This window comes from Delphinapterus leucas, chromosome 11, assembly GCF_059928025.1.
Source record: "Delphinapterus leucas isolate spDelLeu-1000000601 "Yukka" chromosome 11, BTC_Dleu_Yukka2, whole genome shotgun sequence".
NCBI classification, from domain to species: domain Eukaryota; kingdom Metazoa; phylum Chordata; class Mammalia; order Artiodactyla; family Monodontidae; genus Delphinapterus; species Delphinapterus leucas.
The window spans coordinates 96,068,310-96,092,705 of NC_143139.1; the positions used below are offsets into that span (position 1 = coordinate 96,068,310).

Here is a 24,396-nt window from a genome sequence, read left to right on the forward strand (position 1 = left end):
CTCCCTGCGTCGCGGCCCCGGGTGTAGCCCGAGATTTTGAAGGTCGTTTGGCCACAGCCCCCGGGTTCCCCAGCCGCTCGGCTCACAGCCTGCGCCGGGCGGGCGGGGACGGCTTTCCCCGTGCGGGCGGCGGCGGGAGCTGAAGGTCAGGTCCGACCACCTTCTGCATCCAGCCAGCCCGCCGGAAGTCCCGCGGGCGGGGCGGGGCGGGGCGGGCGGGGCGGGGCGGGGGTCTGGACGCTGAAGGGCGGAACCCGGAACTCTGGCGTCCCTAGGCTCCGGCGCGACTTAGCTGGATGGAGAGACGGCCGCCTTGAGACCGCGGGACGCGAGAGATGGGTGAAGGTCCCCAGTCCGGGGCCCCCGAGACCGGAGTGTGATGGGGGAGGCCACGTGGGCGCTTCCATCCGCCCACCCACTTACTTGGGACCGCGGCGTTGGGGGGGCTCGCCGCCCTCCTGGCGGTAGCAAGTCCTGCGTCCGCAGCCTCTGGAGCAGGCCAAGCCACACCGGCGGTGGGGGGCGCGGGGGGACGGGGGGGCGGGGACCTGGCCGCACTTGACCTCCCAGGGTTCCGGGAGCCCCAGGTCAGAGAGGCAAGTTCGCGGGCGTCTGCGGGTAGGCAGGTCTCAGGCCCGGCCGGGAGAGCCTGAAGGGTGAAAATGTTAGCCCTGGGCGACGGAGGAAGCAGCCCTGACTTGAGCAGGCCGGAGACAGTGTAGTGCCCGGTGGTCGGGACTGGGGCCTGGGGTCGTGCCGCCCGCGCTAAATCCTCGCTCCACCCCATTCTCTCTGTGTGACCTGGAGAATGGCCTGCACCTCCCTGTGCCTCAGTTTCTGGGTTTGCGAAGGGACAGAAAAGGAAACTGAGGGTTGAGAGGTTTTACTAACTTGCTCAAGGTCACACAGCCAGCAAGTGGTGGAGCCCAGGCCTAGCTAACCCCCCAACCTATTCTAGAAAGTTCTGCTGTGAAGCCCTCCCAAGATTTTCCTCACCCAGTGGACCCAGCTTAGCTTTCCTCATCTGGCTCTCTCCCCATAACCCCCGGGGGCAGCGCAGGCAGCTGAGCCCTCTGGGTAGTGCCAATGCTCTGGACACATTGGGTGTGGATGAGGGGCTCCGGAAGTGCAGGCTCCATGAATGGTCATTCTGTGTTTCAGGTCTAATCTCAGAGCTGAAGCTCGCTATGCCCTGGGGCCACATTGCTGCCAAAGCCTGGGGCTCCCATAAGAGCCCCCCAGTTCTCTGCCTTCACGGGTGGCTGGACAATGCCAACTCCTTTGACAGACTCATCCCTCTTCTCCCAAAAGGTGGGCGTGAGGCTGAATGGAAGCCAAGGGGTGAGGCAGTGGGACTGCAGGAGAATCAGGAAGGGGAGGTGGCTGACCTAGATGCCTTCCCCTACCCTTTCCCTCTGTCTCAGACTTTTATTACGTTGCCATGGATTTCGGGGGTCATGGGCTGTCATCCCATTATAGCCCAGGTTTCCCGTATGACCACCAAAACTTTGTGAGTGAGGTCCGAAGGGTCGCAGCAGGTGAGTAAGAGACAGAGCCTGTATGTTCATCTCTGTGTGTTGTGGGTGTGTGTTTGGGGGAGTGCTCTGGGACATGCCCTCATCCTTGGAGTTGGGTGTGGTGGCCAGGAAGCAATGCTGGCTTGGGCGTGACTTGGGGTCTGGCCCCAGTTCTGCCAGGAATTCATGGGTGACTTTGGGAAAGCTGGAGAGAGCTGGCAAGAAGAGCTCACTTCCCCCTGTGAGTTCCACCCCTGCTGTGGAACTGGGACTCCTTTAAGTGGGTTTCCTGAGTGGGGCATCCCAGATGCTGGGGAGGGATTTCCAGAGCACAGCGACTGCAGGACAGAGGGTGCGGGGAGGCTGGGCCCATCCAGACCTGGCTCCGTGTGTTTTCAGCCCTGAAATGGAACCGTTTTTCCCTCCTGGGCCACAGTTTTGGTGAGTACGCTTTGGCCAAGACCTGACTGGTCTTGGGCTGTGGGGCTGTGAGGAAGGGAGGGGAGTTGGTACACAGGTATCTTTCCCTTGCACTTCTGGAACCGCAAGGAGAGATGGAGGGGGTTCATCAGACATTGACCCTTGGGCACCATGCCCTCTGACCTCAGGTAGCTCCCCAAGGGACACGTGGCCCCGTAGATAGCAGTCTCCGGACCTGACGAGGGAAACAGGGTCATGTCTGATGCAGGGACCCCGTGGCCCCAGAGAGGGAGCCTCAAGTTTGATAGTGAATGCAGAGCCCGGCCTGCTGGTGGGGGACAGGAGCCTGGCCCCTGGCTCGGGGCTGGCTCGACCCCTGGGAAGGAGTTTTAGAAGGACTTTGAGAGCTGGGGAATATCAGCTAACTACTCTTTTGTCCCCCCAGGTGGCACTGTGGGTGGAATGGTGAGTAGATTACAGTGACCATCCCTGCTCGTGCTCCAGGTGGGGTGGGGAGAGCAGGACGACGAAGGGAACTTGCCTGGAAAGGGGAGTGCCCCCTCACATCGGGAGTTCCAGGCAGCGTTTTAGTGACTGTGCCAGCTTCCTTTGTAGTCCCGTGATAATCACTGTTGTGAGGGCATTCCTGATGGAGTTAAGTGTTCCAACAGTGCCCATCTCCTCCGTCACAGAGAACCCTGGAGTCCAGCCCCAGGGTCGGGATCTTGATGCTGGATGCAGACTGGGAGTAGGGGAGAGAAGGGTGCCCTGAAGGGATAGGAGATTCTTGCTGGCCTCTTGGGCAGCACCCTTTCCCCAGCCTAAAACACCGGTGTCCCCACAGGAAAGTGAGTCCCTTTCCCTGCCTACTCTCCCCTTCATCTTTACCCTTTTGTGTCACATTATAGTTTTCCTGTATCTTCCCTGAGATGGTGGATAAACTTGTCTTGCTGGAATCCTCGCCATTTATCCTGGAAACTAACGTAAGGACAGGGCTTTTCATGCATGCTGTCGCTGGGGTAGACCTGGGTCCGGTCCCAGGTAGTGCCCTCAGCCCTGCCTCCCTCAGTGGGGCGGGAGGAGGTGGCAGAGGGTAGACAAAGGGCCTCAGGGCCGCCTCCCCCCCCCCCCCCCGCCAGAGGACAGGGTTATGCTACTTACACCCTAGGAGTGGGCAAGGAACAGGGCGTGTGGGCCTGGGTCATCCTTGGGAACCCTGCGTGTGGCCTGGAGTCTGCAGGGTGCCAGGTGGGTCACGAGGCGGCAGGGGTGAGAGAGGGTAGAAGCAGTGGGTTGAGGAAGCTCTGGGGGCGCACAGTTGGGTGCGCCCACCTGCACTTGTGCTCAGTCAAGTACCTTTGAGCTGTGCACACACTGCACAACTGCACACAGTAGACCTGAGTGTGGACCCGTGGGAAAAGCGCTGACCCCTCTCGCCACCACCACCAATGACAACAACCAGTGCTATCTCTGCATCTGAGTGCTGGCTCTGCCGTTTCCCTGCTCTGTGACCCTAGGCAGGTCACTGCCTCTCTAGGCCTCAGTTTCCTCACCTGTAAAATGAGGAGGTTGGAATAGAGGACTGTGGAGGTGCCCTCCAGCTCTGACAGGTGGTCATTCTGTTCCCGAGGGCTCAGCCTCACACGGGTCCTTCATCAGTTTCAGCTTTCTTGTCCATAAAATGATCACAGATTCCATAAGGGCAAGAACCATAGCTGTCTCTTTACCACCACCTGCCGAGTCCCGGCACATAGTAAGTGCTCGATAAACGTGCGTTGCATGAGCAGAGAGCTCGTAGGTTACTGTGAGGATTCACCGAGACAGCGGTGGCTGCCACTCTTGCTTCTTTACCGGTTTCACCCACTGAGTTGACACACACAGTGCCCCCGGGGGCTTCCTCCATCTTCAACCTGATCCGTCCAGCTGTCCCGGGCCTCAGACAGGGCTGGGCTGGCTGTGACCGAGGCAGTCACAGGGCTAACTGGCAGGGACTGATCCCATGCTGCCGCCCGCTGGGTCAGAATGCATCTTGGGCCAGGCGGGTGTGCAGCTGAGGGGCTCTTGAGGGTGGAGGGTGGGGCTGGGCGAGGGAGCAGGCCCCTTTGCGTGCGTGCAGCTGGGAGCCCCGCCCTGCCCACCCAGCAGAACCCATGAATCCTTAGGAACTGGAGAACATGCTGACTTACAAGCGGAAAGCCATAGAGCACATGCTGCAGGTGGAGGCCTCCAAGAAGCCCTCGCAAGTGGTCAGCCCGGAGGAGATGCTGCAGGGGTGGGTGCCGGCGGGTGAGACCGGTAGCGTCAGAGGCCTGGGGGAGCTCTGGACCACGGAGGGAGGAGATCTCTGGGGCACGGAGGAAGCTTCCTTCTCCTACTCGCAAATCCACAGCAAGCCTGCTTCTCCCTGTGCTCACCTGGCACTCCTTAGCCGCCCCAGCTGGGGCTTGAGCTGCATTCTCCCCACCCCTCTGCATGCTCTCTGCCCCCCTCTCCACACACACACACCCCCACACCGATGCGAACATCCCCATCGGTACAGGCCTGTGTCCTAGTGGGGTAGCCTTTTCCCTGCCCTCCTCTCCTTTCATCTGGCCTCCCCTGCCCCAAGGCATCCAGTGTCCTCCTTGTCTCCCCCAGGTTCCTGAAGAACAACAGTCATGTGGGAGAAGAGTGTGGGAAACTCCTCCTGCAGAGAGGAACCACACAGGTGGCCACAGGTAAGGGACTCGCTGTCCAAGGCCGTTGCTTATTGGCACTGTGCTTACTGAGGAATGATGATGGCTAGGCTTTATGGCTGCTTGCTCTGGCCCAGGCATGATAACTTAGTGCTTTACAAAAAGTATCTCCTTTAGCGCTCCTACTGCCCTATTTTCATCCCGTTTAAAGCAGGGGAAACTGAGGCTCAGAAGGGCCAAGCGGCTTGTGCCAGGTCAGGCGGCTGCTGCCTATCCTGGAAAGCCACGTCCTGTGGGGAGCTTGGTCAGGGGTCTTGGGACTAAATGTTGGGGTACAGCACAGCCCTGCTCTGCTGATCCTGTGTGGTGGGTGCCTGGTGTCCGAGGCTAGGCTTTGAGGACTCCCATGGGGCAAGCGACTTTGAAGATGGTTTTCAGAATGGAGAAGTGGAGTTGGGGGCACCTTGGCTTCAGGGCAGCATCAGGCCTCTGTTTTCTACACTTTATTTCCCAACATATTCATTGAAGAAACCTTTTACTTGGAGTCCGCTCTGTGCCCAGCCCCTTGAGAGGCTGCAGGAGCATGGTGAACCAGAACAGACACCCGCCCTCTCCTGGTGGCCCAGTACCCGGCCAGCACAACTCCAGGGGGCGCCATCCACAAGCGCCCTTGCTGGCAGCGACTGCCCCAGGAACTCAGAGATTGTGGGCAAGCTCCTTCCCACAGTCAGACTCCCTGGTCTTCTTAGGTGACTTCAGTTTGTAAAGAACCAAACGAGGCAGGGGTCAAAACCCCAAATGCCTGTGGGAGCTGAACAAGTTGTGAAATTATGCCGGCTGCTGGGAGTGTGGCCGTGAGAAGTGGTGGGGATTGTGGCACTGAGACCCTGTGCCCTGCAGGAGGGCGGCTCCCAGGGCTTATCACATGGGAACTCGGGGCTCCTGTGGCCAGAATTTCTAGCTGCTCAAAAGGAGCCAGAGGTCTGCTGTGCTGTAATTTTTTTTTTGGCCGCACCACGTGCCACGCAGGATCTTAGTTCCCCAACCAGGGATCGAACTCGTGCCCCCTGCAGTGGCAGCTTGGAGTCTTAACCACTGGACCGCCAGGGAAGTCCCTGCTGTGTTGTAATGTTTCTCAGAAGTTGCCAACACACCATTAGGTCAAGTGGAATATACCTAAGGGGGTTGGAGACCCGTTCCTGTCTTGGTTACCGTCTCTGAGCGTTTGTCTGGTCCTCCCTGCAAATCCGTCATGGAGGAGGGAGATCGATGGCAGAGGGCGTGGGCCCCAGCTTCCCTGATGTGCTGGTACAGATGGCGGGCCAGAGGGGCCCCCGTGCGGAAGTGGGCTAATCCAGAATTAGACGTGCACCTGGCCTGGGAAGCCGATTTGGCCAGCCCAGGGTCACATGAAACAGTGAGCAGACGTCCACTGAGCCACTTGTCAAGGGGATGGGCAGAGGAGGTGGGAGGGGTGGGCAGTGGGCAGGCGGCTGGATCTTTGTGTCGGGCGCAGCCCCTCCGCAGCAGTGTGGCCCTTTGAGGCCCGGGGTTAACCTAAAAGAAGACCAAGCAGCCTCCCAGACCCAAGTGGGCGGGGTGACAGCGGGGGAGCCGGCATTCCAGGACCCTCCTGAGCCCGTTCCCTCAGGCCCCAGAGCCTCCGAGAGCCCCCATTCCGTTCTGGAGCCACACACACCTCCGTCATCCAACCCCATACCCCCCCAACTCTGAATTCCTTCCCTAGGGCTGCCGTTACAAAGTCCCACAGATGGGGCAGCTTCAACAGCAGACGTTTACGTTTACTGTCTCACTGTTTCAGAGGCCAGAAGCCAAGGCCAGAGCGTTGGCAGGGCTGTGACAGGCTGTCCGTGCCTCTCTCCTGGCTTCTGGTGGCCTCAGGTGTTCCTTGGCTCATGTGTGACCCTCTCCCCACGTCTTCACAGAGTGTGAGGTGAGAGCGCTTTGGAAAAAACAGCGGGTAAGGGGGTCAGGATGTTCAGTAGAAGGGCCTGGGTTGGCCTTGTGGAGAAGGTGACTCCTGAACCCCGTGATGCAGATGAGCTGCCGGGAAGGGCTTGGTGCACGAGCTCCATCAGGCTTGTGGGAGAAACGGAGGCGGTGAGCCAGGGTGAGGAGGGAGGCCAGCTCCTATCTTATCTACCTCTTATCTGCGTTCCCATCACAGCCCTGGCCCAGGCCTTCGAAATGAGGTCAACGTGTTAGCGTTAGCGTGAAGGGGGGAAGGTCCAGCTCCGGGTGGGGTTAATGACCAAGGACTCTCGTCAGCATCCACCACCTGCAGCCAGCCCCCTGGGGGTGCTCAGACCCTGTCGCAGGCTGGGCTGCCCTGCGGCTGCGGGCATGATTTCTTTTGACTTGCGCAGTTTAAACACAACAGTTTGGCACCAGGGGGATTTTGAATAGGTTGCTCATATTTAGAATAGAGAGAGTTTATGTGAAAATGGAGATTTCCGGTTTCTTTTGAAAATGGCAACACCTGGCAGTACGTTCTGCCTTCCGCATAGGCAAGAACAGCTGCGCGGAGACCCTGCTGTGTGCGAGCGGGCGCTGCACCCACTCTGCCCAGCCTCTGCGGTGAGTCCGTGACCTTGGCAGGTCCCAGCAGAGGAAGCGGGTGGTGCACCCACCATCCTGATACCTCCCGGTATCCACCAACACGGAGGCTCTCCAAACTCAGAGATTTTTATGGGGGCTTTATCACATAGGCGTGAATGATGGTTAACCCAGGCTCTAGCCGCTCTCCCTTCCCCGAAGGGCCGGGCTGGAAGTTCCACGTTCCTAATCATGGCTTGATCTTTCTGGTGACCAGCCCGATCCTGAAGCCATCAAGAACCCACCAAGGGTCACCTCATTAGAACAAAAGACACTCCTATCGCTCAGGAAATTCCAAGGGATTTAGGAGCTCTGTGTCAGAGATCAAATGTTCGGACCAAAGATGCTTCTTGCACTTTCACCACTTTAGGAAATAACAACAGTTTTTAGGAGCTCTGGCTAGGAGCCAAGGACCAGGACTAAAATATATGTTTTGTTATATCACAGTGTCACAGTCCCTAACTGTTGGCAGGGAAGTGGGGAGTCTATGGTCCTGATAATATCTCCTGCATTCAAGACCATTTCATTTTTTTAAATTATTTAATTATTTGTTTAATTATTTATTTATTAATTTTTGGCTGTGTTGGGTCTTCGTTGCTGCGCACCGGCTTTCTCTAGTTGCGGCCAGCAGGGGCTACTCTTCGTTGCGGTGTGCGGGCTTCTCATTGCGGTGGCTTCTCTTGTCGTGGAGCATGGGCTCTAGGCGCACAGGCTTCAGCAGTTGTGGCACAAGGGCTCAGTAGTTGTGGCTCGCAGGCTCTAGAGCGCAGGCTCAGTAGTTGTGGTGCACAGGCTTAGTTGTTCCACGGCATGTCGGATCTTCCTGGACCAGGGCTCAAACCCGTGTCCCCTGCATTGGCAGGCGGATTCTTAACCACTGCGCCACCAGGGAAGCCCCTGGACTCCTTATTTAAGTGACATCTGCTCTGGCCCACTGGTCTGAGAAACACCATTCCTGCCCTCACAAAGGTCATTGTCACAGGAGAGGCAGACAGAAAAGCAGCCGGCTGCGGGAGTGCCTGGGGCACGTCAGGATGTGTCAGGTGGAAGCAGGCTTGAAAAGAGCTGGAGGACTTGACCACAGGGAGGAGCAATTCTTAGGGCAGAGAAAACAGCACGATGGGGGTCCCCAATACCTGGGGGGTCACCCCACCCCCAAGAAAACCCCCTTTTTAAGTCTTTTCACATCCTCTCAGCACCTGAAACCCAGGCCTGGAGAAAAGAGGAGGGCAGTGAGCCTGGGGGCGGGGGCACCCAGGGGTCACCCCTGGTCCTGCACATGCAGCAGGGCCAGTCATCTGTGCAGGGAGGTCGTGGCCGGAGCTGAAGGCAGCCCAGAAGCCTCAGCCACGGTTTGATCAGGCTGAGATGCTCTAGTAGTGTGGAAACCAGAAAACCTTCCAACGACATGGTCCTTCTAAGTATTTTGAGTCACAGATGCCTAAGAACCTCTATCAACAATTAGCTGTGGGGCTTCCCTGGTAGCGCAGTGGTTAAGAATCCGCCTGCCAATGCAGGGGACACGGGTTCGAGCCCTGGTCCGGGAAGATCCCACATGCCGCGGAGCAACTAAGCCCATGAGCCACAACTACTGAGCCTGTGCTCTAGAGCCCACGAGCCATAACTACTAAGCCCGTACGCCACAACTACTGGATCCCACTTGCCTGGTGCCCGTGCTCCACAACAAGAGAAGCCACTGAAACAACGAAGAGTAGCCCCTGCTCGCCGCAACTAGAGAAAGCCCGCGCACAGCAGCAAAGACCCAACGCAGCCAAAAATAAATAAATTAAATAAATAAATTAAAAAAAAAAAACAGCTGTGAATTAAAAAGAGACCAAACCCCTTGTTGTCCTGGAAGATATGATCTAGCAGAGGGTAAATGATAGAGTGCATTAGAAAGTGCCGGGAGGGACTTCCCTGGTGGTCCAGTGGTTAAGAATCCACCTTCCAATGCAGGGGATGTGGGTTTGATCTCTCGTCGGGGAACTAATATCCTACATGCCACGGGGCAGCTAAGCCTGCGCCACAACTACTGAGCCAATATGCTCTGGAGCCCGTGAGTCACTAGAGAGAAGCCTGTGCACCACAATGAAGATCCCAGGTGCAGCAGCTGAGACCCGATGCAGCCAAATAATAAATACTAAAGAAAGAAAGAAAGTGCTGGGAGTTATGGAGAGAAATAAATCAGCGGGGGATGGAGGGGCTCTGGTCAGATGTTTGTGGGTGTAAAGGGGAGGTCCAGGAGGCCTGGCTGGCATGGTGGCATTTGAGCAAAGGTGTGTAGGGAGGAGGGAGCAGCCTTGCTTCTCCTGGCCGGCACGTTCTCCTGGGGTGACCCACGTCACCGTATCATCTCCCTTTCTCACTCCCTGCACTGCTCACATCAGGCAGCCTCCAGGGTCTGAGATTCTGTGACCTCCCTGAGACCCTGCAGCCCTTTTTTTTGTTTTTTTTAGTATTTGTGCATGCATGCCTGCTGCGCCAGGTCTTAGTTGCGGCACGTGGGAGTTTCGTTGTGGCACACGGGCTTCTTAGTTGCGGTATGTGGACTCTTAGTTGTGGTACGTGGACTCTTAGTTGCAGCACGCAGACTTTTAGTTGTGGCAGGCATGCGGGATCTAGTTCTCCGACCAGGGATCGAACCCGGGCCCCTTGCATTGGGAGCACGGAGTCTTATCCACTAAACCACCAGGGAACCTGGCAGTCCTTTCTTGAGGAGACATTGCCCAGGCGGGAACTGCTGGGTGTCCATCCTCATTAGGTGAGGCCAAGTTGCCCCCACTGGGACCGTGGCAGAGAACCCAGCTGGAGCTGGGACGACCCAGGCCTCTCAACCCCTCCAGCCTTTCTTTTTTGGCTCGATTTCTCTCCAACAAGTGAGGATGCGATCCTTAGCTCTTGGGCACTTCCTGGTGCTTAAAGACCCGAGTGAACATTTTAAGGTTCTCAGAGATGAGACTACGGTGCCGGGTGGGTGATTGTCCCGCCGCCGTCATTCTGTGCAGCCCTCGGGATGGCCGGGGAGGCACCTGCATGGGCGTTCCTGTCCGTGGCAGGGTAGCTGTGGGCAAGCTCTGCTCTGGCTGAACCCCAAGAGGATGTTGGGGGTGGTCCCTGCAGGTCCAGGCTGAAGAAATGAGCCCTGGCTGCACGGGCCCAGGGTCCCAGGGGAGCCGAGCTGAGTTCCCCCCCCGCACCCTGACAGGCGGCGCTGAGGCCATGTCTCCATGCTTCCTTCCAGGTCTGTTTCTGAACAGAGATCGGAGGATCACTAGGGTGAGTGCTACTGTCTTCCCACCCTTCACAGTGTGCCTGTCAGCTTCTTTCTTTTTCTTTTTTTATGGTAGTAAAATATACATAGTATGATATTTATGCTATATGTAAATTCTGTGCCCAGTAATCCCAATCCTAGATATGTACCCGGCAACAGTGTGTGCTGTGTGCTCCATAAGACATGTATGAGAACATTCCTGGCAGCTTTATTCATCATAGCCCCAAAGCAGAAATCACCCAAATGTCCATCAACAATAGAATGCATAAACTGTTATACATTCATACAATGGAACACCACACAGGAATGAAAAAAGCACATTTACAGAGCAAAAGAAGCCCAAACCAAAAAAGAACACAATGATTCTATGTATATGAAGTTCAGAAAGTGGCAAAATTGATCTAGGGGGGTGCCCTTGGAGAAAAACCCTGAAGGGAGCCTGCTGGGTGCTGAGGGGTTCCAGGCCTTCATCCGGGTCATGGCTGCACGGCCGCATCCGTATGTCAAAGGCCATAATGGGCTGACACCCAGGTCTGTGGACTTTGCTGTAAGTTATACTTGAATTACAAAAGAAAAATACAGATCTGAGGATGTAAGTGGACTAGGAAAAGGAGGTCAAAGGAGAGATGGAGAGGAAGAGAAAAAAGAAGCCAGAGGGACTTCCCTGGTGGTGCAGTGGTTAAGAATCCACCTGCCAATGCAGGGGACACGCGTTTGAGCCCTGGTCTGGGAAGATCCCACATGCCACGGAGCAACTAAGTCCGTGCACCACAACTACTGAGCCTGCCCTCTAGAGCCCGCGAGCCACAACTACTGAGCCCACGTGCCACAACAGCTGAAGCCTGTGCGCCTAGAGCCCGTGCTCTGCAGCAAGAGAAGCCACCGCAATGAGAAGCCCGCACACCTCAATGAAGAGTAGCCCCCGCTCGCCGCAACTAGAGAAAGCCCGCGCGCAGCAACAAAGACCCAATGCAGCCAAAACATAAATAAATTAATTAAAAAAAAAAAAAACGAGGCTGGGAAGCTGGGGTAGGAGGGGGTGAGGGGCAGTTCACGCCTGAGCTGAGTCCTGGCACCACCTCCTGTTAGCTGTTGACTGTGACATAGGGACTTAGCGTTTCTGATCCTTCGGGGAGGAGATAATGTGTGACGTGTCTGGGTCCTCAGTAAATGCTCATTCATTGGGCCTCGTGGTTGATAGGGGGGCCTCTGCTTCTGGAAAAGCCCCTGAGTTCACTGTGGCCCGAGGAGCAGGAGGTGGCTGGGAGGGGTTAGGGCAGAACGACGACAGTAAGTGGCTGGCCAGGCAGCCGCGTGCCTGTGTCTTCACAGGAGTCGTAGCTTCATCGTGATGCTGTAGCACAACGCGACAGTCCGTATGGGAGCTCTCTTGAATTAACCCACTCAGTACGCCCTCACTGAGCCCCGCCTCTGTCGCGCCGTGTGCCGAGAGCTGTGAACACAGAGAAAGTCCTGAGAGCTTCTGCCCTCAGAGGCTTCTTGGCGTAGAGCGGCACAGTCCAATAGAAGTATAATGGGAGCTCGTGTTAACGTCACGTCTTCTAGTGGCCGTATGAACGGTGAAAACAAACAGGTGAAATCAACTTTAATAATATTTTCTAACTCAGTGTATCCAAGGTGTTACCACTTCAGCATGTAATCAACATAAAAAATTATTGAGATATTTGACATTGTTTTCTTGTACTAAGTCTTCGAAATCCAGTGTGCAGTTTACACCTACAGTGTGTCTCAGGCTGGACTAGCCCCATTTCAAGCTCTCAGTAGCCACAGATGGCGGATGGTTACCGTGTGGACAGTATAGACCTAGACCTCTTAAATGGTCGTAAGACGGGGAGGTCAGGGCTGTGATGGAGGCCAGCAGTGGCTGCGGGGACACCAAGGTGCACTCTTTCTGCACTGTGGCTTAAGCAGGTTTCTTTCTCATGGAAACAGTCGGTGGAGGTAAGCGGGCTGTGCTTGCCGAGAGTCCAGAGCCCAGGCTGGCTGGGCAGCGTTACAAGGCAGCCCGTGGACCAGGAAAGGAGGTGTGGAGGGGCCACGCCTCAGTCCCAAACCTAAGCCCAGAAGTAGCCCAGGTCACTTGTCTGCATTTAGTTGCATGGCCACACCTGGCTGAGGGGAGTCTGGGACATGTCTAGCTGGGCAGCCATGAGCCCAGGAAGAGGGAGAACAGATTTGGAGGTGGAGGGGGGAAGTCTCTGGCCTGAGGGAGTTAAAGCCCTCTGTTGAGGCAGTGATACGGTTGGGCAGTGGGCTTGGTCCTGGTTAGGTGGCCGAAGGGGCCCCCACTGTTCCCAAGAGAGACCGGTTTCTGCCCCCCGGCAATGCCAGGGCCTTGTGGTGAGAATTCACTGGGGTTTTGTCTCTGCAGCCAGAGTATTACTTCAATTTCATCAGCAGGGAGCTGTTTGTGCATTCCATCAGGAAGCTGCAGGCCCGCGTCCTGTTCATCAAGTAAGTCTGAACCAAGCGCCCCAGACAGAGGTGAGTGCCAGGAATCTCCAGGTCTCCTAGTGTGAGACCTCTCCGCCATCTTTCTTGGGCAGCCCCCCGGCCGCTGGTGTGTGGAAGGCAGGCAAGGCAGTGGGAGGGCTTGGGCAGCTAGGGATGGGAAAGGACTGCATCGCACTTTTCAGCAGGTGTCTGTATCTGTGGGGGGCACGCCCAGGTAAGGCAGAGACTGGCAGACACTGGAGTCTGGCCCTTGCCCTCCCCAGTCCTCCAGCCACCCCACTCCTGACATCCCCAGGCCTACACTGCTCCTGTCTGCTGTCCTCCCTTCCCCCACCTGCTAGCCAGAAGCCATCCACTGCCTCTGGGTGCCACAGCACAGTGAACACCCTTTGGTGTGGCTTAGGTGCCACCACCCACTCCACTGCAGCCATCCTGGACTGGCAGGAACTGTGACTTCCAGGGACACATCTGCCGAGCACAGGGGTTTAGAAGGCATGGACTCGATAGGGGCAGATCCAGACCACAGTGAGATACACTGCACACCCCTAGGATGGCCAGACTCTAAAAGTGAGATAACAAGTGTTGGTGAGGATGCGGAGAAACTAGAACCCTTGCATGCTACTGTAGGATTGTAAACTTTTTTTTTAAATGGCTGCATTGGGTCTTCGTTGCTGCGCATGGGCTTCCTGTAGTTGCGGCGAGCGGGGGCTACTCTTCGTGGCTGTGCGCGGGCTTCTCATTGTGGTGGCTTCTCTTGTTGCAGAGCACGGGCTCTAGGCGCGCGGGCTTCAGTAGTTGTGGCGCATGGGCTTAGTTGCTCCACGGCATGTGGGATCTTCCCGGACCAGGGCTCGCACCCATATCCCCTGCATTGGCAGGCGGATTCTTAACCACTGTGCCACCAGGGAAGCCCCTGGTATTGTAAAATGGTGCAGCCGCTTTGGAAAAGTCTGGCAGTTTCTCAAGCCATTAAATTACCAAGACCCAGCAGTTCCACTCCTAGGTATGTTTCCAGCATCTGTGCACACAGCAGCATCTTTCATAATCGAATGAATAGTGTTGGAGGCGACCCACGTGTCCATCAATGGACAGATGATAAGCAAAATATGCTCCATCCATGCAACGGGCTATTCAGTGACAAACGGGATGAAGCACTGATACACACTGACATGGATGGACCTTGAAAACATGAGGCTAATTGAAAGAAGCCAGTCACAGAAGTCCAGGTAGCATATGATTCCATTCACATGCAAGTCCAAGTAGGGAAACATACAGAGACAAGGCTGATCAGTGGTTGTGTAGGACGGGGAGCTCTATGTGGAAACTGTAGGTACGGGATTTTTTGTTGTTGTTGAGGTGATTCATTATGTTCTAAAATTGACAGTGGTGATGCTTGCACAACTCTGAATATACCAAAATCCATGGAATTGTACACTTTAAATGGGTGAAATTATCTCCATAAAGCTGCTAAAAGAGAAAGAGAACGCAGACTCTGACCCCATTCAGATCCCAGCTCTGCCATTCAGTGGCTGTGACCATGGCCAGGTCCCCTGAGATAAACCTGAATTGCTTCACTTGAGCAGGCCTCAGTGAGCTGTGAGTGCCTGCGGGGACTGAATAACTCAATCCTGAATTAAACCTGGGCTCCAAGGGACCCAGCTGTGGGAAGCTTGGAGGGACGCCCAGGCCGGTCTCAGTCTCAGAGCCTGGAGCCCAGGGCTGGGGGAGAGCATGCAAGGAGGTGGTCCCAGATGAACCTTTCTTCTCGTTTCCCAGAGCAACCCAAGGGTTTTACGATCTGAGGAGAGAGAATGATGCCAACACGGAGCTCGTGCTATTCGTGACCAGCTCACTGAGATCCACCCTGAAAGAGGTGGGTACGTAGGGCTCAGGGCAGCTGGGCTTCAGGAGGGGCTGCCAGGCCGCCCCGGGCTCCAGCTCACCCATCTCTTTTCTTGCACTGGGACCTCTGGTCTGGCCCTAGGTCTATCAGGTGACCCCCAGGAGCTACCAGGCCTCACTCCCTGCTGCGGTCCCTGGAGACCTGCGGTCACATATAAATCAGCACAGAAAGCAGACTTCTCATTGGCAGAATCTCCTGGCTTTATTGTCCTCACATGTTCCCTGCACCACACCCAACTCAGCACTGCCATGATTTCCTAGGGTCCCACATGGGAGCAGATGACCAGGCTCATCAGTGGGTGCTGGCCTCCCAGTTGGAGGGCTGGGACATGTGCTGTGACTGTGCCCTTTGCCTGGGTTCCTGGGAGCACCTGGCATTTTATGACCATCATCCACCATAAACACCCGACCCTGGGGCCTGTGCAGACGACTGGGTGTCACTAGAGGGAAGCCCGTGTGGCTGGCTGGCCAACTGCAGTGCCTTCCTGCCTTGTCGGCCTTTCTCCCGAGCAAGGGCGAGTTTGAAAGGCTGATGGTCTATTCTTTTTGCAAGTGGACCTTATAAGATGCTCAGAACCAGCAGCAGCCCCGACTACCAGCCCCCTCCCCAGCCTAGCTCTACAACTTCAGCTCAGAATGGCCTAGAACCCCAGGGTCTGGGCTCTTCCCTCCCAGACAGGCCTTTCTCACTGGTTTTGAGCCAGGCCCTGACACCCCCCAGGGGGTGCTGTGACTGACTGGGGCCCGCGAGGCCACGGGTCAGGCACTGCCAAGGCTCCTGTGGTGGACACTTGGAACCACTGGGAGGCAGCAGGCCATGGGAAAGCCCCAGTGCGCCAGAGGGGCCCGCAGAGCCCTCCACTGGGTTACCTCACCACGTGTCCCCTCCCTTCCCCAGAGGTTCCAGTACGTGCAAGTCCCCGGCAACCACTACGTCCACATGAACCAACCCCAGCACATGGCTGGTATCATCAGCTCCTTTTTACAGAGCAAGGAGAGAATCCCAGCCCACCTGTAGCCCTGGGCCAGGGGCTACAGACGCCTGCTCAGCCCCAGACTCCCAGCCCCCAAGCCCAGGCCAGGCGTGGTGGGGACAGGGCCCCCTGGTCCTGAAGACCAGCATGGCCGGAAGAGAATCCTGTGGCAGAGCTGGGGGGGGGGGACGGGGGAAGGGATACAAGATTCTGACGCTAACATCTGTGACTTCAAGGGGGAGACGGTGTCTGGGTGTGGGAGTTACCTGTTTTGTGACTGAGTAGCAGGCAGAGGGAGGGGCTGGGATAGGCCCACCGGCCTTTTGTAGCCTTCTCTTGCCGCCCAGCTGGATGAAAAATAAAAACGTTCTTGTATTCTTTCTGCGTTTAAGGCTGTCTCACTGCCCATGGGGCTTCTCCGTTAGGAGGAAGGGGAGAACACAGCAGACACTTAGCCCTGAGAGGAGAGTCCAGAGACAGGCTGGGGACAGAGCCCATGATAGGGAAGGAGCCACTTCCTGGGCCAGTGGCTTCCGGAGTCCAGGTCCTTGCGCCGGGCCCCAGGACTGCCGAAGCACAGGAACCAAGGGGTGACACTGTCCTGTACCCCACATCACGTGCGCTCAGATCTCTGGGGCTGACGTGTGGTCCCTCAGCCTGGGCACGGCCACTGAGATGAGTGTTGCAGGCCCTGTGTCCTCGCTGGCCACGCACTGCCACCCAGTCACCACCCCTCTCCACGGGGCCCGCGGGTGGGTGAGGCTCAGTAGGGTCGGAACTTGCGCTGGGCCCGCATCAGCTCGATCCTCTGCTTGTCCTCCTGGAACTTCTTGCGCAGCTGCGCGAGATCTGGGGCGAGAGGGGGTAAGACGAGACAGGGCCGGGATCAGACAGGCCGGGCGGAAGCTGCCCCCGCTGCCCCCCACTCGTGAGGGCAGCAGCCCCTCCCTCAGTCCCCACTCCCCGCTGGGGGCGCTCCGCACGGCCACCCCCCTCCCCCGTCGCCTCTGCGGTGGGAACCGGAACCAGACTGCAGCCCAGTCGGAGGGCAGAGGCTGAAGTGGAGCAGAAGGGACACCCGAGGTTTCAGGTGGAAAATTCACCAGGTCGAAGAGAAAGCAGAGAAAGCCAAAAGGCACTTGCCCCCTTACCACCCCGCCTCCAACACGCCCCCCAAGGTGAAGGAAGAAGGTTCTGGGGCTGCTGGGAGACCCCCGGGACACCTCTCCCAGCCCCTCCTCACGGCAGCTATCAGGCCGGGGACGCACGTCAGGAATAAGTAAGGGGCCTCCACCCCGAGACAGCCACAGAATTCACGCAGCGACTCCGGTCACCAAGGGTGACCGGGTCGGGACGCCGGGTGTGGGGTCTTGAGCCCAAGGGAGGGGAGGCTGGTGGAGGCCCCTGTCAGGCGGGGCCAGAGGAACGCAGAGCGAAGGAGCGGTGGGCACGGTGTGGGCAGGAGCAGTGAGGCAGGTGAGGGCGCGGTGTGACTGGGCGGCGGGGTCAGGGCCTCCCCCGTGCAAGGCCAGGACCCTCTCCCAGGTCCACGGGGAAGCCGTCCTGCCAGCAGGAGACCAGGCGGCCCGGGCCGCGAGCTCGGCATCATAGCCCCCGAGAGCAGCCACAGGTGGTCAGGGGCTCCCTCTGCGTGTGGCCACCCTCTGCGTGTGGCTCCTTGCCGGAGGCTGACAAGGGCCTGGAGGTGGGGCCTACATCCCAGGTGCCTGTGCAGCCTCAATACCCAGAGGCACCCGCAGCTGCCTCGGGAGCAACAGGGAGCCCACGACACGGGGACGCTGCCAGGCTGGGACTGTAACCCCAGAGCCTGTTAGGAAGTCTGCGCCCAAGAACGCCCTACCCGCCTGCAGGCCTGGCGCCTGCCGTCAGGAGCTCCATGTCTCGCCAGGGCTGGCAGAGCGGCCACAAGACCGCGTCCACAGCCTGGGCGCCCAGGGCAGGGGGCCGAAGGACAGGGGCCTGGGGCGCGCCCTTACGCTCCATCTTGGTCTCGCGGTGCTGCCAGGCATAGAAGTTGAGCAGCTCCTTGCGTGCACGCTTCCGCTTCTCCCTCTCCAGCACCCGCAGGCTGGCCGCCTCCGTCCTCGGGAGCACCGGCCGCCGGCCGCGGCGGGTCACCTTCACCCAGCCCTCCTCGTCAGGGACCCCTTCCTCCTCCTTGGCCTTAGCCTCCTCCTGCAAAGAACGTGGCCCTGGGATGGGCAGGTGCCTGGGAGCCGCCCTGCAGCCCCAGGAGCACCTCACCTCCCCTTCTCCGCTCTCCCTCCCGTGCCCAGGACCGCCCTGGCGCTGCACCCAGCACCGTGTGAGCGGCTGAGTGTGGGGGAAGGGCGGGGGGCAGACGTGCCAACGCTGCCTCCTCCTCCACCCTCGACCGTCCTTTCCCTAGAGACCATTCCGAGACTAGATGTTACCCAGCCAGGAGGCCCAGGGCTCAGCAGAGAGAGGAGCCTGGACTCCACCAGCTGCCCATGCAGAAGCCCCACCTCAGCCATCTTCTCGTCGTACGTCTCCATGAACGTGTCCACCTCGACTCTCAGGGCCTCGGGGTCCAGCACCGAGTCTGCGTAGTCTCTGATCCACTCTGAGGGAGGAGGGAGCGAGAGAGACGGATTCCAGGCCCGCCCCTCGGGGCCCCACCCAGGACCTTGCAGGCCAGGTGGGATCTTCTTGCACAGGCCGCAGGGAGGGAGACTCGTGGGCCAGGGTTCGGGGCGTGAGGAAGAGCCTAGTGGTGGCAAGCTGGGCCCTCACCTATGCCCACCCCAAGTGCCAAGCTCAAGCCTCCCACATCTGCTCTGAGGGCGAGGAGACACGGCAGACGCCAGCCCACAAAGCTCCCCTCCCCGACCCAGGGCCCTGGAAGGAGGCGCCCGCTGGCACCCGAGGTACTGACTGTGAATGCCGCTCTTCACAGGGTGACTCTCTGTCGAGACCAGCAGAGGGCCCTTCAGGGCCAAGGCAGCTGACACCCCACGTGGCTTCTGGAACACCACGTAGGCCACCTGGAACCCCTGGGAGGAGGAGAGATGTCAGTGCCGGGAGCCTTCCCATCCTCCCAGCCATCCCAGGCCTGGCCCAAGGGCTCCCCCCTGCCCTCAGCCTGACTTGTCGCGGGGCCGGGGGAGATGTGCTGGGCTGTTCCTGAACGTGAAGGTAACCAGGAGGTTGTTCTAATCCAGGGGAGGGGCGGCCACACTCCTAGTTATGCAACTTCTGCTAAAAATGACCCGATCCCACCTCTTCACCAGGGAGAGGTGAGACACTCAGGACTTTTGTTCCAGGTGTGGGAGGGACTCAGGGAAGAGCGTGTCTCCCTGGGCCAGGAGTGGACAGACAGATGGGGCGCTCACTAGTTCAAACTCCACTAAACAGGAGGAGGTGTGGACTCAAGGCACACAGGGAAACGAGGCCCAGGCCACCAAGCCTAAGAAAGAATCGACCTCAATGTGGGACGCAGCGGGTGGCTCAGGGAGGTCCCTTGGGCAGTGAGCAGAGATGCCCCTGAGCTTTCACCCAGGACAATGGAAAGAGCCAGACAGGACACGGCAAATCTGGGAAAGGAGTGGAAGCTGTTTACCTGACAGCCCTCCTAGACCACACAGGCCAGGACTGGCCTGAGCACAGGGAACGCTTGCAAGTCCCACTGCCACCCCTGACACCACCTTCCCCTTACACACTGGGGACACTGCCCTAGCCCGACCCACACCATCATTCAAGCAGACCCCAGTAGTGGAGGCTTACAGGAACTGGCTTGGGGTGAAAGAACTTTGACTTTGGCTCCTTTGGGCTCTCAGCAAGATCCGGCTTCTCCTGTAACTCCACCGACTGGACAGGGCCGCAGGGGGACAGCAGGCGGGACAGGCACTCCTGCCGTGGCCGGAGAGAAGCACAGTATGAGCGGCTACAGGGCCTTTCTGGAGCCTCCCTCTGCCCTGGGCAGCACTGCCAGGGGACCGGGGCCCAGAAGGTCTCGGAGTCCAACCTGGGGGCGTGCACAGACGGCCTGGGCAAGCCACCACCTCCTCAACACAGAGGTCACAACCCCGGCCCCCCACGGCCCCAGACAGCAATCTTGTGAATTTTAATGTTCAAAGCTGTGGGTAAAAAGTCCACTGGCCGGGGACTCGGGAGGGAGGACACAGAGGTGAGACAAAATTCAGGTATAAGCTTTTTGGCTTTATGACAGGACCCTGCTAGAAGCACGTGCCCAGGATACGCTTGGTCTGTTCCTGAAAGGGATTTCTCCATTTGAAAGTGAATGATCCGGGACTTCCCTGGTGGCGCAGTGGTTAAGAATCCGCCTGCCAACGCAGGGGACACGGGTTTGAGCCCTGGTTTGGGAAGATCCCACATGCTGCGGAGCAACTAAGCCCATGCACCACAACTACTGAGCCTGCGCTCTAGAGCCTGCGAGCCACAACTACTAAAGCCCACGTGCCTAGAGCCCGTGCTCCGCAACAAGAGAAGCCACTGCAATGAGAAGCCCGCTCACCGCAACTAGAGAAAGCCTGCGCACAGCAACAAAGACCCAACGCAGCCAAAAATAAAAAAAAAAAATTAAAAAAAAAAAAAAGTGAATGATCCATAAAGTAGGAGTGGGTTCTCAACTTTTTAAAAAAATTATTACAAGAACAGGTGGGGACATTTTTACTTTTATTCTGAGTACTCTGATTTTATACGAAAACCAACTAAGTTTTACTACCTGAATCAGCCATTTAAAAAGAGTTAAATCTGGGAATTCCCTGGCTGTCTAGTGATTAGGGCTCCATGCTTCCACTGCAGGGGGCACGGGTTCAATCCCTGGTTGGGGAACTAAGATCCCACATGCCGCGAGGCACAGCCGGAAAAAAAAAAAAAAAAAGAGTTAAATCTACTCTGTTGGAATCAGGATGCTGGTTATCCTTGGTGGGGGGAGGGGCATGACGGGACTTCCGGGGGTGCGGGTGATGTTCTGTTTCTCCACCTGGGTACTGATGACACAGGTTTACTCAGTTTGTGAAATGCAGTGAGTGCTGCACTTGGGTCCAGGCCCTTCTCCACACATACACTAGTCTTCAGGAAAGGTTAAAAATGACACCCTCTCCTCTCACTGTTACTTTTTCTCTTTAACTGTAGAGGAATCTTTTAGAAATTAGTATTTCTTTTCTGTAAAAAAACATCGAAAATCCAGCAATTCCCTTAGTTTCTCTTCTGTAAAATAATGAAATACTAAATTTAACAGCTTTTGTGAAAAAAAATTAACAGACATGTCTGCATAGTAGACTCAGAGGTAATTTTATTTTCTTCTACTTTTCCTATTTTTTACTATGGACATGTATCAGATTTTTATTTTTTTTAACATTTATTTATCTATTTGGCTGTGCTGGGTCTTAGCTGCGGCACGAGGGATCTTCGTTGTGGCATGCAGACTCTTAGTTGCGGCATGCGGGATCTAGTTCCCCAACCAGAGATCGAACCTGGGCCCCCTGCACTGGGAGCACGGAGTCTTAACCACTGGACCACCAGGGAAGTCCTGACCCTCAATTTTTTTAAAAAAAGACAATGATTATGTTGTCAGATGTCACACAAGTAGTTGGCACAACTTTCACAATACTCAAGAAAAATGTTTGAGAACATGTGTCTCTGTCTTCGTATGGAATTATGGTAGACAGAGACAGTTATGCATCGATCGCTTTAAGCAACAGAACATTTCAGCTGTATTATTAACAGTACCTGCAATGGACATGTATCAATTTTATAATCGGGGAAAAAAAATACATAACTCAAACAATTCTGGGTAACATGCAAAAAGCTCTGGGTTCCCTAGAGAATTATATTTTTTACAACACACCTTTAAAAGGCCAATCTCCTGTCACAAGAGAGGCAGCCTTACAGATACCACCCCTCAGGGCTTCAGTTAGCTGTTTCCACTGCACCACTAAGGACTTGGTGGGGGGCCCGTAGGAGCCCAGTTCTGCCTGGAGCCCCCGCCCCAGGCTCAGGTTCCCTCCCAGACACCAGTTTACCTCTGTGCAGTATGGGGGCACATTGAGGACAAAAAGGGTCCGTTTCTGAGGCCAGGAAGACTTGGTGCCTTCTCGAACTTTGTGCTCTCTCACATAGAGGTAATGAGAAGACTGCTGCTTTTCAGAGAATTTGATGGGAATGGCTGGAAGGAAAATGGGGGCGGGGAGGGACAGCATGAAAGTCAGGTTCAGGCTGTCCGTTTCCAGTCCTGTGTGTCTGTCTGTCCATCCATCCTTCACTGAGCCCTTCCCTAGGCAAGGCCTGTGCAGGGTATTATGCAGGCTGGGAGGGTGAACAGATAATCTGCCCAGAAAGGGCTCCCAAGCTTGCGGGAGAGAGAATGTGAACAGGATGCGAAAGGAGAGAAGTTCCAACTCCGCTGCTCTTGGGGTAAACAGCCAAGTCCTTACCGTGGCCGCCTCTGCAGCCTCTTCTCACCCCACCCTCCCCCCTCCACACCACATGCTGGCCCCTCCGGCCTCCTCTCTGTTCCTCCAATAAGCCAGGGCCTCACACATGCTCTCCCCTTCCTGAAACATCAACCCTCGTCCTTCCACCCATCCTTCAGGTTTTCACTTCACTTCCTCAGGAGAGCCTTACACGCCAGGTTAGATCCACCTGCTCTGCGCCTTCTTACCTTCTCTCACGGTCTCTATGTCTCTATTTGTGTGATTTTTTTTTTTTTTTTTGGCCACACCATGGCATGCGGTATCTTAGTTCCGCGACCAGGGATCGAACCCGTGCCCCCTGCAGTGGAAGCACGGAGTCCTAACCACTGGACAGCCAGGGGAGTCCCTTGTGCGATGATCAGGATGATAGCTGGCATTCCCATAAACTTTAACCCTCATCAAGCTAAGGACTGTTCTGCTTTTCTCACCACCTTCTTCAGAGCACTGTGAGGATACAGTTGCAAACCCTGCGCTCAGGAAGCTCACATGGTGAAGGGAGAAAAGGACAACAAGTAAGCATGTAACAAGGTCGTATCAAATAGGAAGGAAACACACAGAGTGAAGTAGTGCAGGGTGATGGGTGGCAGAAGCCTGAGGACAGGCCATCGATCGGGACCAGCTCTTCGAGGAAGAAACATTAAAGCTTAGACCAGAATGACAGGAAGCCGTGTAACAGCGCAGAGCTGTCTGAGGAAGAAGACCCAGTAAGTTACAAAAACGCTGAGGGTGTAAAGAGCTTGTTGCCTCAGAGGAACAGAAAGACAGAGCTGTAGGTTAGCAGGAGCCAGGCTATGCGGGGCCACGCAGGTCAATGGTGGGAACTGTGGATTTTGTTTTAGGTGCTAACTTTAGCCTCTGGAGGGAGTTCAGTGGGTATGGGCGTGTGAGGCAAGCTCTGATTTAAATCTGACTTTAGAAAGAACATTCTGGCTCCTGGGTGGAAAACGGAAGGCAGGAGAACCAGTGCGGAGGGCACAGGCCAGGTGAGCGCTGAGGGGGCTGGACTAGGAACTGCAAAGGGGAGCTGGTAAGCGGACGGGCGCACCTCAGGGGGAGAGTGTAGACAGACGCGGGTTCGCCCTGGGAGAGTGTAGACAGAGGTGACTTCACTCAAGGGAAGCGTTAACCAAACTAGGCTCGTCCCGGGCGAGTGGAGCCAGATGGGAACAGGGCGCCGCGCGGGTCTTGGGGGGCCCCGGGCCTCACAACCTTCCGGGCCTCATGTCCAACTGTGTGGCTGCTCCTGGGGGCCCAGAGCCACTGCCGACCCCGAGCCTCCTCCCGACTAAGCCTGGCCGTCCCCCGGCCCCGCGTCCCGCAGCCCCTCACCTGAGTAGCCCGGCGGGCTCAGAATCCCCTTCTCAGACTCCCGCGCCGCACGCTTCCTCCTCCGCGCCACCATCTTGCCAACCGGAAGCCGCGGCGGCCGCTGGGAGTTGTAGTTCGGCTCAGGGAGCCGTTTCCGTGACGACGGCGCCGCCTGGGGGCCCCGCCCCTCGGTTCCAGGCCCGCCTATTCCGGCCCCTACTTCCCGACCCCCCCGCCCACTCCCTCCCGCCGTCCTCCCAGGGCGCCATCTTCATTTGCTCGGATTAAAGTCTGCGCGTGAATGTAGGGGTAAGTTCCGTAGAGCTGGGCCGCTCACGGGTGCGACCTCTACTTTCCGTTCATTCATTAATCCATTCCACAAATAGCAGTGAATACTCCTGGCACTGTCCTCAGCGCTAGAGATACAGGGGTGAAATAAAATAGAGCCTTCCCAGAGTTTATTTTCTAACGAGGGAAAGAAACTATGACGACAGGGACTTCTCTGGTGGTTCAGTGAGTAAAACTCTGCGCCCCCAATGCAGCAGGCCCAGGTTCAATCCCTGGTCGGGGAACTAGATCCCGCATGCATGTCACAACTAAAGATCCCGCGTGCCGTAATGAAGACCCGGCGCACCCAAAAATAAATATAATTTGAAAAATAATAATAATAAAGAAACCAGTAAACATCTAAGAAGCAACATATAAAGCACACGCATCAGTGCAAAGTGCAGGGAGTGTGGTGAGAGAAGGTGTTGTCAT

The 24,396-nt window shown here is 56.7% G+C and overlaps 2 protein-coding genes across 7 annotated transcripts; one reads left to right on the forward strand and one right to left on the reverse strand.

The window, feature by feature from the left end:
* The first annotated feature begins 236 nt into the window (after window positions 1-236).
* On the forward strand, window positions 237-16,230 carry SERHL2 (serine hydrolase like 2). 6 transcript variants are annotated; one of them, XM_089921405.1, is made up of 12 exons: window positions 237-339; window positions 1,162-1,311; window positions 1,425-1,538; window positions 1,917-1,958; window positions 2,383-2,402; window positions 2,846-2,920; window positions 4,100-4,209; window positions 4,575-4,654; window positions 10,434-10,504; window positions 12,892-12,974; window positions 14,751-14,847; window positions 15,775-16,230. In XM_089921405.1, exons 1-12 carry the CDS (start codon window positions 336-338, stop codon window positions 15,892-15,894), a joined length of 966 nt encoding a protein of 321 aa, XP_089777531.1. In that variant the 5' UTR covers window positions 237-335; the 3' UTR covers window positions 15,895-16,230. The 6 variants fall into 6 exon arrangements, 5 of the variants coding, with proteins under 5 accessions (XP_089777531.1, XP_089777530.1, XP_089777528.1 ...); XM_089921404.1 differs by having other exon boundaries at window positions 248-345; XM_089921402.1 differs by lacking the exon at window positions 237-339 and adding an exon at window positions 352-515.
* On the reverse strand, window positions 10,549-23,768 carry RRP7A (ribosomal RNA processing 7 homolog A). Its single transcript, XM_022596642.3, has 7 exons — window positions 23,659-23,768; window positions 21,880-22,022; window positions 19,616-19,741; window positions 18,768-18,885; window positions 18,358-18,455; window positions 17,848-18,046; window positions 10,549-16,699 (listed from the first exon to the last, which is right to left on the reverse strand). The coding sequence occupies exons 1-7, from the start codon at window positions 23,729-23,731 to the stop codon at window positions 16,614-16,616; spliced, it is 843 nt and encodes a 280-aa protein (XP_022452350.1). The 5' UTR covers window positions 23,732-23,768; the 3' UTR covers window positions 10,549-16,613.
* Between the last annotated feature and the right edge of the window lie 628 nt (window positions 23,769-24,396).

Bases quoted from the DNA above. Each gene is read 5' to 3' on its own strand.
- SERHL2 (XM_089921402.1), top strand. From the start codon at position 380: ATGGGGGAGGCCACGTGGGCGCTTCCATCCGCCCACCCACTTACTTGG. The intron at 1,539-1,916 runs GTGAGTAAGAGA...GTGTGTTTTCAG, and splicing joins GGTCCGAAGGGTCGCAGCAG to CCCTGAAATGGAACCGTTTT. The intron at 1,959-2,382 runs GTGAGTACGCTT...TTGTCCCCCCAG, and splicing joins CCTCCTGGGCCACAGTTTTG to GTGGCACTGTGGGTGGAATG.
- RRP7A (XM_022596642.3), bottom strand. From the start codon at position 23,731: ATGGTGGCGCGGAGGAGGAAGCGTGCGGCGCGGGAGTCTGAGAAGGGG. The intron at 22,023-23,658 runs GTGAGGGGCTGC...TTTTCCTTCCAG, and splicing joins GAGCCCGCCGGGCTACTCAG to CCATTCCCATCAAATTCTCT. The intron at 16,700-17,847 runs GTAAGGGCGCGC...CTCTCGCCCCAG, and splicing joins CCGCGAGACCAAGATGGAGC to ATCTCGCGCAGCTGCGCAAG.